This window comes from Falco biarmicus, chromosome 7 (genome assembly GCF_023638135.1).
Source record: "Falco biarmicus isolate bFalBia1 chromosome 7, bFalBia1.pri, whole genome shotgun sequence".
NCBI lineage: Eukaryota > Metazoa > Chordata > Aves > Falconiformes > Falconidae > Falco > Falco biarmicus.
In genome coordinates, this window is record NC_079294.1 from 18,369,343 (window position 1) to 18,387,486 (window position 18,144).

Genomic DNA, 18,144 nt, shown 5'->3' on the forward strand with positions numbered 1-18,144 from the left:
AGAAATAGCTGGGTTTTTTTAAAAAATATATACATACTATAAGTTTTAAAAATAGACATACTGTAAGTAAAAAAAAAAAAAAAAAAAAAAAATAATCCTGAACTGGAACTTACTAAGTCTGCTGACAATGGAATATAGTGGGAGTGGGAAGCTTTCACTGACCCTGTAAGTTTAAGGTAACAAACACACCTCCATTTTTGTCACTGTAGAAAGGGTATGAACAGCCATGCAAAACAGATCTACACACAAGGACCCTGTAGCTGTTTGCTGACCAGGACCACATATTTCAAGGGACTATTTCATACAAGGTACAAACCACCCCGGCATTATGGACTGCATGCAGTCCTGGTTTCTTCTACACTTCATCGTTTCCTCTTCCAGCTGTTTGTGGACCTTTCATTCTGTCTTAATATTTTGTTCTCTTTTCCATGCTCTTCACAGAGTGATTTCCAGGTTGCCTTAAAGTCTGCTTTCCTCATCCCAATTGCCTTGTGTCTGCTCTGTAAATGTTTCTGTAAAATTACATTCATCTAGGTTTTGTTTTCTGCACATATACATATGCTCCCCTCGCCCTTTCCCTGTTAATAACTACCATCCAACCATTTTACAGTACACAAATTAACTTGCTTGGAGAACTTTGTTATACAAGACATAGCTCACAACAGCTCATCTCCAGTCCTTGCTTTTCTATGTGAAACTTTACTCAGATGAACCTTCTTCTTAAGGGTAAATCCCTTGCCCTTCTCCATAACTTCTAATCAAACACCCAGATAGAACCCCTTGATGTGTGTCCTTGAAATTTTTTGGTAATCATCAAAATCCTGCAAACGTTATGAATTCACTATATAGAAAAACATCTCTGATAATGTTCATTGTACTCCACAGCATACTCCACATTTATGGATCCTATTATGTCAACTTTAGCACCTGGGAAGCTATGTACTCTACTGTGGCATTTCTGTGCCCACAGAGAAATCCCACTGGAATCTAAATCCTTCTTGAATCTGATATATATGAGGAGCAGAAAACTATTCATGCCTTGGATTCATGAACTTCCTGCCACAGGCACATTTGTTAAACAATGTCATCCCTTGAGATAAATGATAGCACCTCTAAAAAACTAGACTAAATATCACTTAATAATGCCAACTGTTAATAACGTGCTTAAAGGGGTAAATTTCAGGTTATTAACAGAGAAATATTAACAGTAGATAATGTAGCATTTTATGAAATTTTATATGTTTTATAACATAAAATTAATGTTACTAGATGTAATACTAAAGTTTCTGTTCATTTGAATGTTTGTTTTTAAAAAGAATAAAACCATAAAAGTATCCAAATGACCAAACCCAATATAAGTCTGCATGTATCTCAGGTAGCAGTGAGAAGGAATACCACACCCACTAGAATTCTGCAAATTAATTGTGTACAGCAGCTACAAGAGGCCATGTAACATCCAATACATGTAAAGCCATGCAGAAAGGGAGTCATTCTTGCAGAAAGTGACCATATGTTGATTTTTCCTAAATATGTTGGCTTATGCTAGGAAAGATAAATCTTACATATTTTCTAAAAAAGGGGTAGCCAGCTAAATTGAGACCGACCTTTAAATTTCAAGGAAAACTGGTATTTTCTTGGATGATTTCATTGGTAATACCTCTACATAATGTTAAACTCTTAAAGATTTAAATTCTACAGAATGGAATGAGGCAATTCAGCATGCAACACATTAATAAATGTAAATGATACATTGCACGCAACTTCTCTGAGACCAAGGTAATTAAAGAATGAAACCACACTTACACGTTAAAATTTCATTTCAAAGTTTCATTGAACTAAGACCATGAACAATTAACATGCAGATACCAACAGCCCTTCCTATCACAAAAAACATGGTTACTTCCCTATTTGTTACTCACTTGCAGCTACTACCTTAGTTTTAGGACAGCCTAGGTTACTACATCTGTATTGATACAAAAAATACGAATAACTATGCTTTGCGGTAGTGTTCAAAAGATTATATCCAAGGAGAAAAAAATATTATTGCTATTCAAATATTTTAAAATGCAATAGATAAAAATATAGACCTGTATTCAAAAATCTATTTTAGTTAATCACTTGTTTTGATGACAATTTACTTTAAAGAAGTTTTTCTCATTTGCCAGGGAAATTACATGAATCATTACTTTTACTGATACATATAATGATTTGGCATGTAAAATGTGAAAATAGTGCAAAAAATGGTTGAAAACCAGTTGGAAGGTGAAGTTTCAGTGACAAAAACTACAGAGGCAGTATGGATCCAATAAGAAAACTGATTGTAGTAGAGAGCAAGTTGTCTCTGATCTTGGGAGAATGTTTTTGGACACCTAACAGCTTTTTTATTACTGTGGCTGATTAAAATGAAAAGCCTTACTACTAAAATGTTCTTTTTGATGAGTTTTTTTGCCATGAACTATAGACCTTGCAGTCCAGTGGGATACAAATCCTTTGATCCTGTGCAGTCACATAAATTCAAAGTCGTAAAACAACATTGAATTTGATTTTATTAGTGTGGCTGATGTTGCCAGAATTGTAATGCAACCTTGTTTTTCTTCTCTTTTCTTCCTTTTCTTTTGGGGAGGGGGTGGAGAGGAAAGGAGCGTTTACTGTCAACATTGCTTCACAGTATAAAGAACTAATTTCTTTGGCAACCAGACTCCAAGATTAAGCCATTATAACAGAGCTTTGTAACTACATAGGAAAGTAATGATATATATCACATTCCAATCACAACCAACGATCTGGTTGAAGAAAAAGTCAAAGCAAAAAGCAGTGTAAGTATAGCACATAGAAAACAGTAACCAAGGATAAAATTAGAGATCTATAGAAGGATAATGGGCAGTAACGAATACTACTTTTCAGAAGGAAATATTCAACCAAATAGTGCTATGAGTTTGCTATGACAAAAAAATAAAGTAACTACACTTTCAGAAATTGAAGATGTTCATTGTGTATTAACATATTTTTTTGTCTAGAAATTCTAAGAATATCTACACTGAGGAGGTGACTAGCCTCTCCACCAATATATAGAGAGTTCACATGTGCAATGAAAACAACTAGAAGATTTTGAGGTGTAGCAAGCCATTGAGTTCCTAGCTATGGAGGGAAATTAATTTTCTAGGGCCTTTTTGACACCAGATATCAAAGTAACACCAGAGGTTCAATTTTTCTTTCAGGAACTTAGTCACCTAAAAGAGTAATTTTCTGATGCTTACAATTAACACATTTCTCACATGTTAGAGGGACCTCAATAAGTCAAAACAAACGGATTGCTTGGTGAAACAGCCTACCTCTTTCTCTATAGCAAAGGAAATGAATGCAGAGGTTCATTTCACATTCAGCTTCACATTCAGAAAACAACAGTTTTCATTAAATTACACACTTTCTATAAGAAAAAAATATATCTCCTTTCCTCACAACTTCATTATAGAAAAGATCTTTTCATGTTGACAGTACAATACTCGCCTCAATTACAATGATTAACGAGGAAATTCAAGCTGCAGATATCCTTGTCAAGACAAAAGTATATGAGATCCTACACACTCAAGGTTAATCTCTCATGACTTCTATCTTAGTTTAACTATGAAGCTTCCAATTCTGCAGATACTATCATAAACTTTAGCGGTAAAACCAGAAGACAGTCTTTAAATATTCACCAATTATGTAACATTTACAAGAAAACCCAACAGTGTGCTTGAAATTGGTCTTTTTTAACATTGGAGAGATGTTTACGCTACACTTAGCAGATAAAGGTGCCAGTACTCTTAGCTAAGATACAGCTTATGTACTTCTGAGATTCTACCTGGATAAGCAGAAGTATAACATCAGTTACAACAGTTACTCTGTAAATGTGTAAAAGGCATATCTACTTTGAAGTAATGTATCCTACATGCTAATTATGCATCATCACATTATTCTAGATGTTCCCATTACGGACAAGCGTGGTTGCCAGAGCAACCCTCATTTTCTCCCTCTCCTTCCATGTTTCCATGTAGCACAGCTATGCAGAAACAACTTCTCTGACAGAGCCAGTATCTCATTCAGTGAACACGATGGGAGTTATTCCAGACAATAATTGAAAACTGTATTATCAAAAAGCTGCAAGCTTTTAAGACTTCTGCATTATGTGTGCTGAAGTTGAAAAGTATATAATGAACAAAGAATGGAACCTCACGAAGAGGCACAGCAATATTACAGTACAGGCATGATAATGTTGACCTGGAAAAGCAGATTCTATACTCGCTCAAACTGAAAGTCCCTGCAAGATGAGCCACAAGTCACTTGGGTCAGTGTTTCTCAAGTGGTACCCAATGATACAACTTATTTTCTAAGCAACTATCTTGAGATTCTGGGATCCAATGTATAGTTGCAAGGTAAGTTAAAATTGAACTGTAATGTGTCTCTGTGCATAAAATACAAATAATAATACATGTCTATCTGAATACATATTGTGAAATGCAACTTATAAGCATGAAACATCCTGAAAATCAAAACTTGTAACACCAGAAAGTCCATAATGAAACTATATTTAGATCACATTTTGATTAACAAACAAGGGAGGGTATTACGCACAGACCAACAAAAATAAAAGCAAACACTGAATAGACTGCATTCATTCTAGGATACATATTCTGGGAGAAACTGTCCACTTACAAGCAAAGGCTTTATCGTAATGCCCAGATCCAATTCTCTTATCTATCACCTACGATTTTCTGTCTTAACTTCCAGGCAGCTTCTTTACCCTTCCAGCTTGTCAGTCTCATCCTAGCATCTCTAGTCACCATTTTCTGCCTAAAGCTCCACCTCTCATATCTCTGTATATGCTTCCAGATCTTTCACGTTGCCTCATCATCAAAACAGGTGTCAGGAGACAGACTCCTAGCTTTCAGTTTCAAAGCATCCTTGGAAGGGTGATCCCCACCTAACCAACAGTAACTTGAGGCACCCATCAATCAGTGTAACTTAGTTTTGCCACAGTGTTATAACAACTTTGGTGGCTTCGTTATCTTTGGCAGCTTTGTGGAAAAGGCGTATTAAAAATTTGGTGAGCACCAGAAGATGCAATAAGCACAATGGAGATTGGATTTGCAAAGTCAGAAGCTGCTAAAATCTGACGTCCTTACTAAATATGAGAAAGATTTTTTTTTCCAAAAGTTTTAACATGTTTTCACTTTAGCAGCAAAATGCCCATCCTTGCCAAATTTGACCCTGTTCTAAAACCCAGGAATATTAGAGCCAGAATTTTTAAACAACATAAAATTGCATATTCCATTCAGAGAAATGGCTTACAATTATTAAATTCAAACAAAATCTGGTGTAGTAAATTTCAAAAAGCAGGTGATTTCGACAATGAGACATGGGGTACATGTTTTCAAAATCAAAATGGTAAGATAACATTGTTACTACTTAATTTTTAGTGGGTTTTACACTCCTATGATCACATTTCACTTCATTTCTCTTGTTGACAATTGTTTCCTATGTTACAGGGGTCTTCCAAATCTGTCAAAATAAAACGTCATCACGTTCACAGTATGTGTTCTACTTTATTCTCCTGAGTCTGTGGTAACTTCTTAAATAAACAGGAGAATTCTTGGATCAACATGTGGAATTAACAGCATTCTGCAGCTGACATGAAGTTTAAACAATCCAAGTTCCTACAGTGAAATTGTATCGATGAAAATAATAGAGTGGCAATATAAGACATAGCAAGTTGCAGTGAAAAAACCAACACAATAAGAGAAGTCTTCCTGGATATTCAAGCTATCTAATAAGAAAACGATCGCAACATAAACATATGATTAAAGGAACATAAAGATGCAAAACACGCATTGCATCAAAAATATGGAAAATATGAAGTCAATGGAGGAGAAGAAGGGGGGGGGGGGGGAGATTTTGTTCAATGTAAGTATCAGAGCATAGCAGAGATACTTAAAATTTCATCAAGATTTTTATTATAGAGTTGCATTATACAGTGCAAGTTTTTAAAACTTCATTAAGCACCGAACTGGGGAATATCTACATATACCATGGAGAACTGTTCCAAGCTTCCGTTCTTGAATGAAGATGCAATTGTCAACAAGTAGTTCCAAAGAGATTCAAGTACTTCTTGCTAGCTTTTTTTATGTGCTTCTATGCACCCTGTAGGAAGTTATTGTTTTATTTCTCATGTCCTTTGCTATCATTCCCCAGTCTGCTATGCCACCTTCTCTAGCACTGGCCGTGCAAATTTTTCATTACAGGGTGATTTTCTCCTGCTGGGATTTCTCTATTTCAGGACATACATACTTAGAAGATAATCTTGCTCCTGTTGTCTGGGAATCTTAGGAGACTGAAATTGATAGTTTAATACTATTTTCATAGGATTTCAGTCTCTTTCTCATAGTATCTATGCTTTTCATAATCTTTATATTTTCACTGTCTTGCACTGCAGAGACGTTCCATGCTGAACAGGGAGAACTCCTTCATAGGACAGAGTATCCTAGAAGAAGATTTATAAAGACACACAGTACACACACAGTGGTGAAACCATAAATTCAGCAGCTCAGCACAAAAGAGTGAAACATTTCAAGTTAGGCAAGAGTTGTATCAATAATTAACCACAAGCTGGGAGACCTTCATCAGTAACACCACATGGAAATGCTGAAAAACCTGAACAGCTCATTAGGAAAGATTGACTAATAAACCCTTGCTGACCTTGGCTGCTCCTTTGAGCTGCAATTCCACTTCCCCAGACAAAAGCATACATGACATAGATTTTCTTCTATTTGTGTAAGCTGGGACGTGAAAATCCAGTGAAGAACACCAAAGCAGCTAGCCACCTTACAGATGCATTTCATCTTGTAAAGGTTAAAAACAATCTCAGCATCCTGAAGACAAATTTTATTACCAGAAGTCTGCATATTATCCAGTTCTTAAATGTTGTTTTGTTAAGTACTATGGCATATCAAAGCTTTCAACACTATTTGTCATTAGCTCCCGTATTTTAATAGTAGTTTTCAAAACGTTGAGACTTCTGACAAATTGTGAAATCCCTATCCTATGCAAAAATTCACATATACACGCACAAAACTGAAGGAAAACAAAAATTAAAATTTCTTTTTTCCAGAATGGAATGATAAAGATCCCTACCTAAAAGCAGACAGGTCAATTGAATCTGTTAAACAAAACTCCACTTTGTTGTAGCAGACTATCTATAAAAGAGGAGATTTAGACAAATTGAAATATTTAAAAATGTTTTGATTTGGTGTTAAAGCATATAATTTCTAATGTTCTTTCTGAAGCTGAAATGAAATTTCACTTTTACACATAAATAAAAGGCATTTTGAATTGTTAAAACAGAAATGAAATCTCCCACTTCTATAAAAGAGTTTTTTTGATAAGTATTCTGGCATACAGCAGCTTTCAACACTATCCACCATTGCCTCTCACAGTCAAATTAAAAATTTCAAAATGTAGCACAGAGAAGCCATACCTTTTGCTATCCACATTATAATTAAAGAGCAATGGATGCATTCATAAATGGAAGCACACTGACCATGATGGAAAATGAATGGAAGGAAAGTGAAAAGGCAAAGGTCCAGGGAAGGACTTGTGAAGCACAAGAGATGTAAACACAGATTTGTAAAAGAATGAAAAGGTCATCACATAGGTAAAGTTTTATTAATTCACTCAGTAACTCAGAAAATTTTGATATGCCTTTCTGGTCTTAGTACAAAATAAAAATGAATCATTTTGAAATTATCAGACAATTCCGACTTTCCCTTTCATGTTCTTTTTTCTCCCACATCTTTCAACCTTTTTCTGTGGCACTTTGGGGCACTGGTCTTTAATCTCAGCTTATGATATAAAATTGTTTCGAAAGTTAAGCAAGTTCTTCTGTCAAAAGGAAATTACTTTCTACCCACTTCTACATTTCAGGTCTTGAAACCTTCATGAAAATGCAAAAGTGCAAACATTACTAAGGAGACCACAAAGGTCACTATGAACACCCCATGATACATTCTTCTCTAAATGAGGCCAGCCTGTTCTTTAATAGTATCATACAAACTGCATTACCACTTATTATTTCTTAAGTTTCAATAATATGTTCATAACTGTGTTAGATGCAACTGCAGGTATTTCCTTCTAAAATTTGCAATTAAATACTTTGAGAGATGTAGAAATATTATTTTATCATATAATAATTATTGTGTCATTTACAACCGATCCATAGTTTATATTTTATTGTTACCAAAATCTGTTATTATTTCTTACAGAGTATATTATATAATGTGCATCATATAATATATATTAATATGATTAGAAAAACCTGTGATTAATGGTTAAAGACATTATTATTCTCAATTTGGGAAAAGATGTAGTGAGTTGGTGGAAGCCTAATAACCCATATTAGAGAGAAAGATCCATGCATAGGGTAGAGTCATTGAACAGCTTAGGACTTTGATTCCATCTTCCAAAAGCAATATTAAACTTCCACGTAACTGAAGATGTAGGAATATTTGGTACCCTTGTGTTAAAGGAAAGAAGGAGAAATTAGGGTAAAAGCTTAACTTTTTTACTCATTTTGTCAAACGAACTTACAGAAAAAAGAAGAAAAAAAAAAAGTATATTGCACCCCTGTGCAGCTGTGTGTTGGATTAGCCATTAAGCACTGCAATCAGAATATTCCCTTCAAGTTAATTCCTTCCTTTTGGAAGTCACTAGTCTATTTACAATATTTTGATTCAATGTTAAGTCGTTGTCATCTACTTAGTTGGTTATTAGATACTGTAGACTTGGTTATATAGGGAAAATACTACTACTACTACGGTGATGACAGCAATTACTTATCTATTGAGCAACTTCAATTCTACTCCCACGATGTGCAAGCTAATTTCTGACCTAAAACTAAGACTATGCCAAATCCACAAATAGTAGGCAGGATGTCACCACCACACACATTCTCACAGTTCAGAGGGAACCATGAAATTTGCACCCACACCGAGCTGTGACAGGCCTTGGGAACTTATTCTGAAAGACTTCGCTGACATCTAGTGGTAGGAGCAGGGAAAGCAAAAAATTCAACGGAGACTAGAAACAAGTTTAATGTCTTAAAAATATGTAATTCAATTGTCGGTAAATAACAGGTGCAAAATTCAAGAAATGCTTTGAACGCAGCAACTAGTAAATGTACCCCAAAGGTGAATGGGTAAAAAAAAAGTATTTCTCTACTATATTATCCTTTCTAAAGATTATATTCATGTGGATGGTTCAGTTGAATTATGTACGTTAATGAGCACATTAAGAGATGTTATGAGTTATTCTAATGGTTATGCAATATAATATGGTACAGATTTATCAATAGTTGGTGTAATAGATGTTGTAATCTTAATTAATATGCATGCTACATGACTGGAATTAATTTCAAGTGACATCAAAAAACAGATTTTTTCAGTTACTGTGATTGCATAAAGCTGGCAATATCAAAACACAAAATACCAGCATTTACCCTCCCTACGCAGTGACTGCTTTACATCCTTCAAGACTGCTACATCTGCTGCAACTTCAACTGTTCGCTGCTGAATCAGCACCAACCCTTTTAAATTGGTGTTAAGGGTAAAGCTCTGGTGGTACTCAGGGTATTCCATATGAAGTTTATAGGAAATGAAAACAGTAATAACAAATCTTGAAGAATAAAAATCCATTAGGAATTTCATTCACATAGTCAAGGAAAAAAATAACTTCCAAAAGTAAAAGTACACAAGTATAGGACACTTTCTGTTGCTAAAGAGTAAAAAATCTCTCACTTATAAGCCATGATATACCAGTTTCAAAGGACAGACTGTGGATAACTTACTTTATTTCACCTTCAGAGAACAGTTTAATAATTTTTTGAGAACTTTCCCCTACACATACCTTTAAGGGCTCCCTAAGATTTTTCTAGGCATCTTAGGAATAACAAAAAGGATCTCCTAATCTTTTACAGAGAAGATATGATGATCAACCTTCTCCATAAATATAAGATATGGGATTTGGATCAGTTTGAAAAAGAGCTGGTTCAGAGAAATTTCTGTCTGTAGGTGCCTTCAGTGCATAGTACAAAATCACATTTAACCCAAGCATTTCCAATAGTCAAGATACCTACCACCATATTTTTCTGTTATATCCTTAAAGAATAAAATGCAAAAAAAAAAATAAGATGCAAAATTGTATCATGACACAATTTTACTCCTCTGTATTTTCCAATATGGAATTTTATAACAAAGTTCCATACATACAGCAGTATGTAGTAATTAATTTTTTTTACATCTTAAAATATATCTTTCCCTTTCTTCAAATACTGAAAAGCCACAAGAAAGATAGAAAGTATACGAAGTGTGGCCTTCTCTAATGCATTCCATTTAGATGCTCTTTATATTCCATATAGATGATCTTTAAGGTCCCTTCTCTGAAACCATTCTATGATTTTATGATTCTATGATATAGAAATTTTCACATGGCATTCTACACATTCCAGAGAAATAAAAAGCTCCAAAACAACTGTACAAACAAAAAGCATTCATCTATGATGGGTCACATTCTAGTACAAGGAACTAACCGCCAAGGACACACAGAAAAAGAATGGGAACACTACTCAGATGGTGTAGCATTCAGAAGTCACGGAAGTATGTGATACTATAATTTATTCATCAGTACTGTATACCATAACCTGTGTGCAGACTCTGTTTCAGGAAACCCTTAAAACACTAATTGCTGGGAATGGTACACTAAGGCAACCAGTAATTTCTCAGTAATTTAGTCACTATGCATCTTTTATGAACCTGATACTTCATACCAGGCTGGGCTGAGGTCCAAAAATCAAGGAGCACACTGTTAAGGAAGGGGCACAGAGGCAGTGGTAGTAGAAGCAACAAGAAAGAGATAATGAAGACACTCAGACTTGCAAAAAAAAAAAAACCAACAAAACCCAGATCAAAACAAAAAGCACCACACAGGAAGAAGGCATCGCTCTTACACTCTATTTACGTGTTTTCTAAGCACCCACTGCTGGTCACTGCTGCAGACAGGATACTTGTTTCAACTGGCCTTTGGTATAGTAAGTTTTTATGTCCTTCAGTATCACAAAATGAAAAATCACATTATATCTCAGGAATCATCAGTCTTACAAACGGAACTGCAAGGTCTCCAGTGACTTAACTCCAAAATGGAAAGCCAAAAATCTTGTGTGAATTATGCCTTGCATACAATAAACACAGGTGTTATTTTTCTGAATCACCATGATGCAGACATTACACTTCACTGCCATTACCTGAAAGGCCTACAAAATATTCATATCACCTTTTGTGGTTTGCCTTTGGAACTACAGGGTGTAAGATAAAACAGTAACAAACATGAAAATAATCACCAAATGCATGCAATATAAGAAAACATGATCTTTAGGACATTGCTGCTAAGAGTGCAAAAGTCTACTAATCACGGACAACAAATATTTGCATTTTAGCTCATTCTCATTATATTTACATACATATATAAAATGGTGAGATTTTATGATGCTGAAAGTTACATCACAATGTCACTTTTCTGGAAATAAACAAATTCACAATTTCCTTACAACTAAACAAGATAACATACAAACACAACTAATCATTAAGAAGTGATGATATTTGAGGAAAACCCAAATAATCCATACAAAAGCACTAAGCTGATTTAAAACAGAATGTTTCTATTATTCAAAGTTATGAGCAGCAAATAAATTAATCTCAGATGTACTCTTATGGGAAAAAAATGTGCAAGACGAACATTCTTTTAATGAAAAATTAGATCGGAGAGATGCGTGATTTTTCATGGATGCTTGCCAGTACCTGTGTGTCCTCTGCCTCTACTGTTTCCAGGGTTGCTAGAGATGCACACACACATTGTTCTCTCTCACTGAGACTATGTATTCTCTGAAATACCCTCTCAATATTAATAGATCCCCCTTGCATCCATCTACTGTTCTTGTGTGGGAGAGTTATGCTATTCTTCGTAAGAGTAATGTACATTACTGTTGTATTTAGTGCTAGCTTGCATTTCCCTGTGCTGAATTTTAAGAGATGCTGCACACACCAGACACTCTGCCCATCCTGTCCACTCCACAAGCTGCTAACATCATTCCAACCCGTCTACTCAAAGACCTCGCTAAGTTTTTTCAAATACATAGGTTTTATGTCCATTATGTCCATGCATTTGTGCAGACACAAATACATAAATACTCTTGTGTAATACAAATACTGTACTTGTACTAGTCTGATGATTGCTGTACGTGATCTGCCTAATCACATGGGCAATGTATTAATATACTGGATTATCAGAATCCCTTTGTTAGTAGGTTTGTTTTTTCCATTCTATTTGCTTTAATGATGACAAAGAAAATACGGAACATTTTGTACTTGATGACTTTTATACTAAAGACTTAGCATACGGATCTGTATTACAACACAGTGCAGCTATGGTTAAGAATGTATCACAACTGGTGAGAAAATGAAGATGCTGTTAATTTTTCCTTAAACTAGGACTGCTCAACAAATTAAAAGTTATGCTACCATTTAAGTTCCTGCTTTCATGATAAAAACACTTCCTTGTAATATTCCACTGTGCTTAGCAGTCTATCATGCCAAGGGAAAGTGAGTTCTAATATTAAACTTTGTTATTTCTGATTTTGATGATTAGACGGTTGGTCAAGTTTACACTTACAAAACCAGACATCAATAAAGAGTGTTCAATATAAAATTTCACTCTCACAAATGGAATTTCCACACTTATTTTTCCATTTAAAATTACAGAAAACTTCTGTAAAAAGCTACAGAAAAACTATAGAAGTATATTTCACTGAGAAAGAGTGAGTAGTTAAAAGCCAGTGCCTTAATATAATAAGCAAATTTAAAAGTACTGCACTGCTGAGTTAAAGGGAAGAATTTAAAAGTACAACAATAAGCAAAACTACAAAGAGGAAACATGCAAAACTGCTTTTTGCCATCATATATGACTACATGTATATGGGTTTTAACTAGATTAATTTTAACTGAGTTGGCAGTGAATGGAAAACTACTTTTAGGAAAAAAAATTCTTAACATTTGATGGAAAGTATATGCTTGCACTTCTTTAATCTGTAAAACGCACTAGAGTCAGGGAAAGAAAGAACATTACAAAAGTATACCTTTAATGTTTCAATTTCTTCTTTATGTTCCCTCTTTAAATGCAAAATGGCAGCTTGGTACTCTGTAAAAATAAAAAAAGTACATTCCATTAGAGTCAGAAAACAACGTGCCATCTTCAGCATAGTATATTTCATACAATACCAATGGGTCCAGGATACAGACGTAGGCTCTCAAATAACACCTTTTACATTGCAATGGAAAAGAAAATCTGAACACACTAATTAGCATTATTTTCTAAGACCACATGATCAGGTTTTCTGTGATGTTTCTGAGAGCAGAGGATAAAGCAAAGAGGTCTTCCATGCTGAGAGGGGAAAACAGAAGGAAGATACATCAGACTGAAATAACAAAAGGAAACCAGTTTTGCAGATAAATGTAGAGCTGACAGGATGTTATGACATGCACACACACCCACCTGAATTCTAAAAAAACCATGCATTAAATGCAACGATTTGAACTGAACTGTAAACATACAATCACTATACATAGGCAAATTGGATAAAAGAGCAATCACAAGTATAAATGAAGACCTGGAGAAGTACCCACCAGGATGAAGTAGAAAGAATTCATTCTTTGTCTTAATTCTATCAGATAAAGATTAATTACAGGGTTTAAATACCTTCACAGGGTACTATATAGTTCTGCTGTTTAGCAGGAACACAACAAAATCCAAAGGTATAACAAAATTGAAAGCATGAGACTTAAAGCCAGAGAAATTTAAAATAGCAATGAAAAAATGAGGAGGTTGGGCATCGATTACGCAGGTTTAGTGATGGCTGTAATGTCAAGGTATAGATTTACCAAATAGACCTCAAAAACCTGGGTCTCATACTATGGTTTCTCTCAATCCACACCATGGCTACATTTGGCCAGATGAAAAAAGAGAAGACCTTTCATTACAGCTGTGTAATGATTTAAGAGAATCCTGTCTTCTGTAAGACATTGGCCCAGAAGCTACAGCCCTCCTCAACAAGCAACAGGAATTCATTCCTAGACCATCAAAGCCCCACTTCTATCTGCTTCCAAACCAAAAGTCATCCAAAAGCACTTAGTTCCTTGGTTTGGCTTCTGCTTCCTTGACTAAAAGAAGGAATCAAACCCTAATTTAAACAAGGACTGAAAATAGTCTAAAGACTTCAAATTTTACTATCAATGTTCTCTAACACTAAGGGATTTCTATGGTCCCTGAAACAGTATAATCAATAAAACAGCACCAGAACGCCAAAGCATGAACCAAAGCACCAGATGAGTAAAATATTCCAGTCCTTAGGTGCTTTTTTCTTTTTTTTTTAATTCTTTTTTTCTTTTTTCTCTTGAGAGCACGTGGAAGAAAGAGGAAAGGAAAAATAACCTGGTCATCACCCTGAAACGTCTGTATGACATGGAAGCTTTTAATGCAATGTTATTTTCTTCAAAGGCAGGTGAAGCTATACGCAAGCAGCTGAACCGATATACAAAATCCAAAGGAAAAGGGATTGATACTTTACAAGCCACAAATAAAAAACTCCGGTGATTCCAACTAGTAACAGTATCTACCTAAACTCTTCCTTCCTGTCTAATAGGCCTCTACTTAGACCATTCCAGTACAGGAAAATTGCCTGACTGCTCTGCTGGAATCACAACCAGTTTGTTCTATGGACTTTTAAATTTTCTGCTGTTAATTCCTTTGACTCGTTGATATTCCCCCTGGACACAGGCTCTGCTTACTCATTCACCTAAACAGGACTTAACAAAACAGCTGCCTCAGGTCCCCAGAAAAAATTGTGACCCTTCTGTCACCTCAGCTGGTTAAGCACTGGCTGTTTGCAGGGCATGAACTTTATGAACATCTTGACTTGAAGTTTAGCTATTTAAGGTCACACAACAACTGAAGCAAACAACAGGCTTTGAAAATGCTGCTAACAATCAGTTCTTAGTTTGGCTAAAAGAAGGATACAGATCTACCTTAACAAAAGATTTACTTTCTACGTGGGATTATTCAATGCTTAACATTCTTTGGGGTTTGGGTAAGACAGTCATAGTTCTCATATGCTGACACAGTTCACATACGCACTGGCACCAAAGCCAAATTTTTCACTTTGTCTACCCATTCCCAACCTTCTGTTGCAAAATTTGTGCAGAGAATAATGAAAGAACACCCATGGATGAAACCTAACACAACATAATAAGTTAAAATTTTTTTTCAAGACACCATCTTTTTAAGTTATTTAAGTTGGCACATTTTTCATTAGTTCTCCTAGCTGAAAGCTCCAAAGTTTTAGAGATTCTTTGTTTAATCTCTGTTCTAAAGCAGAGGTAAAATAGAGAGTAACAATTTTATGGTTTACTTATTCCTTAAGAATATGCTTAGAAAGTACTAGGTTTTAAGAACTAATAAACCTAATTATTTACTTAAAACACTGCTACTGCATAAAAGCAAGTTTATTATAAATTGATATTTTGTCTACTATACAATAAACTGATGTTCTACAGCATAAGCTTCTTCCTACCATTATATTTCTTTTTTAACTAGAAGAAACTTATCTATTGGATAGAAGCTGATACCTGGCAAAGTACCTTTTAAATTCTTAAGCAAAATAAAAAAAAATAAATCACATCACAATTACAGTTTTGTATAATATAAAGTAACTCGTGTTCATTCCTTTCATGTTTTTTGTGAAGTCACAATAATTTAGTATAATTCTACATGGATAGTTAACATCCCAAGAAAATACCCTGCACACAGATACAGTAATCTGAATCATTAAAACAATGAAGAATTTGACTAGAAAGAATAATCACATCCATGTAATTCCAAAAATCAGTTTCTGAACACATTGGCAACAGAATAATAAAGTTTAATTATGCAGTGATGTTGGGATGCTGCTTAGAATGGTAAAATCACAACAGCAAAGTAAACAATAATGACATGTTAATGGAAGGAACTGGTATTGCAAACAAAATATAGGTCAGGCTTTATAAACTACTGAGTTCTTAAATTCCATTTAACTTAAAAATAGATTCACCTAGACTACAGAAACAAACCAGAAATACTATAAACCCTAAACTATCAATGAGTGATTTGTCTAGGTTACAAATTAACTATGCTAGAATTCAAGAAACCTGATACAGCTCTGTGTGTAGCCATCCTGATTATCACATAATCACTGTAACTCACCCAGCCTTATTAATTAAGGCACACAAACATATGTGTATAGTCCTCAGAACCAGCTAAGATATAAGGTTGCAATTGAACTGTATGACCTCCAGCTTCTTAGGGCTGCAATACCTTAAGGACCTTTGAGACCCACCCGGAAACAAAGCTCCTAATCACAGAACCACAGAACAGCTGAGGTTGGGAGGGATCTCCTGAGGTCATCTGGTCCAACCCCAGCCACAGCTAGTTACTTAGGGCCATGTCCAGGCAGCTTTTGGATGCTTCCTCAAATCTCCATCATCCTCCTCGTCCTCTCTGGGCAACCTGTGCCAGTGCTCAGTCACCCTGGCAGTGAGAAAGTGTTTCCTGACACTTAGCTGGACCCTTCTGCATTTCAATGTGTGCTCACACTGGTCCTGTCACTGGCCACCACTGAAAAGTGCCTGGCTCCCTCTTCGTTACACCCTAATTTATATATGCAACCTGATCTTGTGTCACAAGGTGACTGTATTCCATGCCAGCACATCCTCTAGTTTATGCGATGTCACGGGGGCTGTCTTTTTGGTGGTTTTAAGTCTTTCATTACACTGGATAGCAGAAGGCTGACTGTGTGAACATCCTGTTGTACTTGCCTGGTCTCCAAACAGCCTGGGAAGACGATGGCTGAAGAGCATGAATAAGTTAGCTAACCCTAATGCAGATACTACTCTGAAGGGCTTTTGAAACAAACAAAAAAATCAGAAACAAATTAGATAGCAAATGCTCCTATCCTGAAAAATGACCGCAAGCAAATTAGGATTTCATTACTGAGAAAATTAAAAATGTTAGTCCTTTACACAAGGCAAAGAAGCAAAAAAAGTAAACAGTCTCACTGCATAGATTCAGCTCCAGCCAGCTCTAATTCTTAATTTGCATTTACTACTACTAATTTACTACTTTTCCCTTTGTTTTGAGAGGACTCCCTCCCAAGAAAAATTTCAGAAATGATGGAATTTGTTGCCCATTCGGGCATACTCTTTTACTTCGGCAACTTGATGCTTTCTTCAGTCAATAATTATAATCCACTGCAGCTAAAGCTTTCATAAAACTCGATGTTTTTTCTAAGACACTGAGATAAAGCAGATATACATTATAAAGTCTTAAATAAATACAAATATTTGTTACATCTGCTGGCAGTCAGCAATGTATTTTAAAATACTAGTTTAATGAAATACGTTTAATTGAAATACTTTTTTTAAAGTAACACGAAAGTTGGCAAAGTAAATGGGAAGCTGGATAGAGGCCTTGATAAAACCTAAAGAGATAAAGTGACATGACAGTGCAAGTTTTCCCTTTCTATGGTGTTGTTGGAAAAATAAATCAGTAACTGTAAAAAAAAAAATCCTTACTGTGAAACTTAAATTTCCATTTACTCCCATGTTTTGCCATACTTGGTAGATAAGAGTGGTATCTAACGCAGTCTTGCTAATCATATGGGTTTATCAGCTAGAGCAAAACTCTACTTGGACCTCATTATCATGACAAAATGAACCTTCCCTTCACCACCACTATCACTTTTCTGCACTTTCATCCTCTAGGACTTGCCATACATATTTTGTATCCAACGTGCAACTTATGCCAACATTAAACTGCAAGGATCCTCTCTTCACATAGAAACAGCACAAAGAGGTGCCTGTCATCTAGATCAAATCACTTTTACACGTTTTGAGTTCTAGCCAGACCTTTTGAGGGGAATAGTTTTTACCCAATGAAGGTACCTGGGGGTAATTAATTCGATCAGATTTTACAGTG

At 35.3% G+C, this 18,144-nt stretch overlaps 1 protein-coding gene across 1 annotated transcript in view; it reads right to left on the reverse strand.

Annotated features, from left to right (window-relative positions):
* The window catches only part of FMN1 (formin 1), a 148,181-nt gene that overhangs the window by 108,772 nt on the left and 21,265 nt on the right, over window positions 1-18,144 (reverse strand). The window contains exon 3 of the mRNA XM_056346672.1: window positions 13,217-13,278. Within this exon, the coding sequence (XP_056202647.1) occupies window positions 13,217-13,278 (62 nt within the window). The remainder of the gene's footprint in view (window positions 1-13,216; window positions 13,279-18,144) is intronic.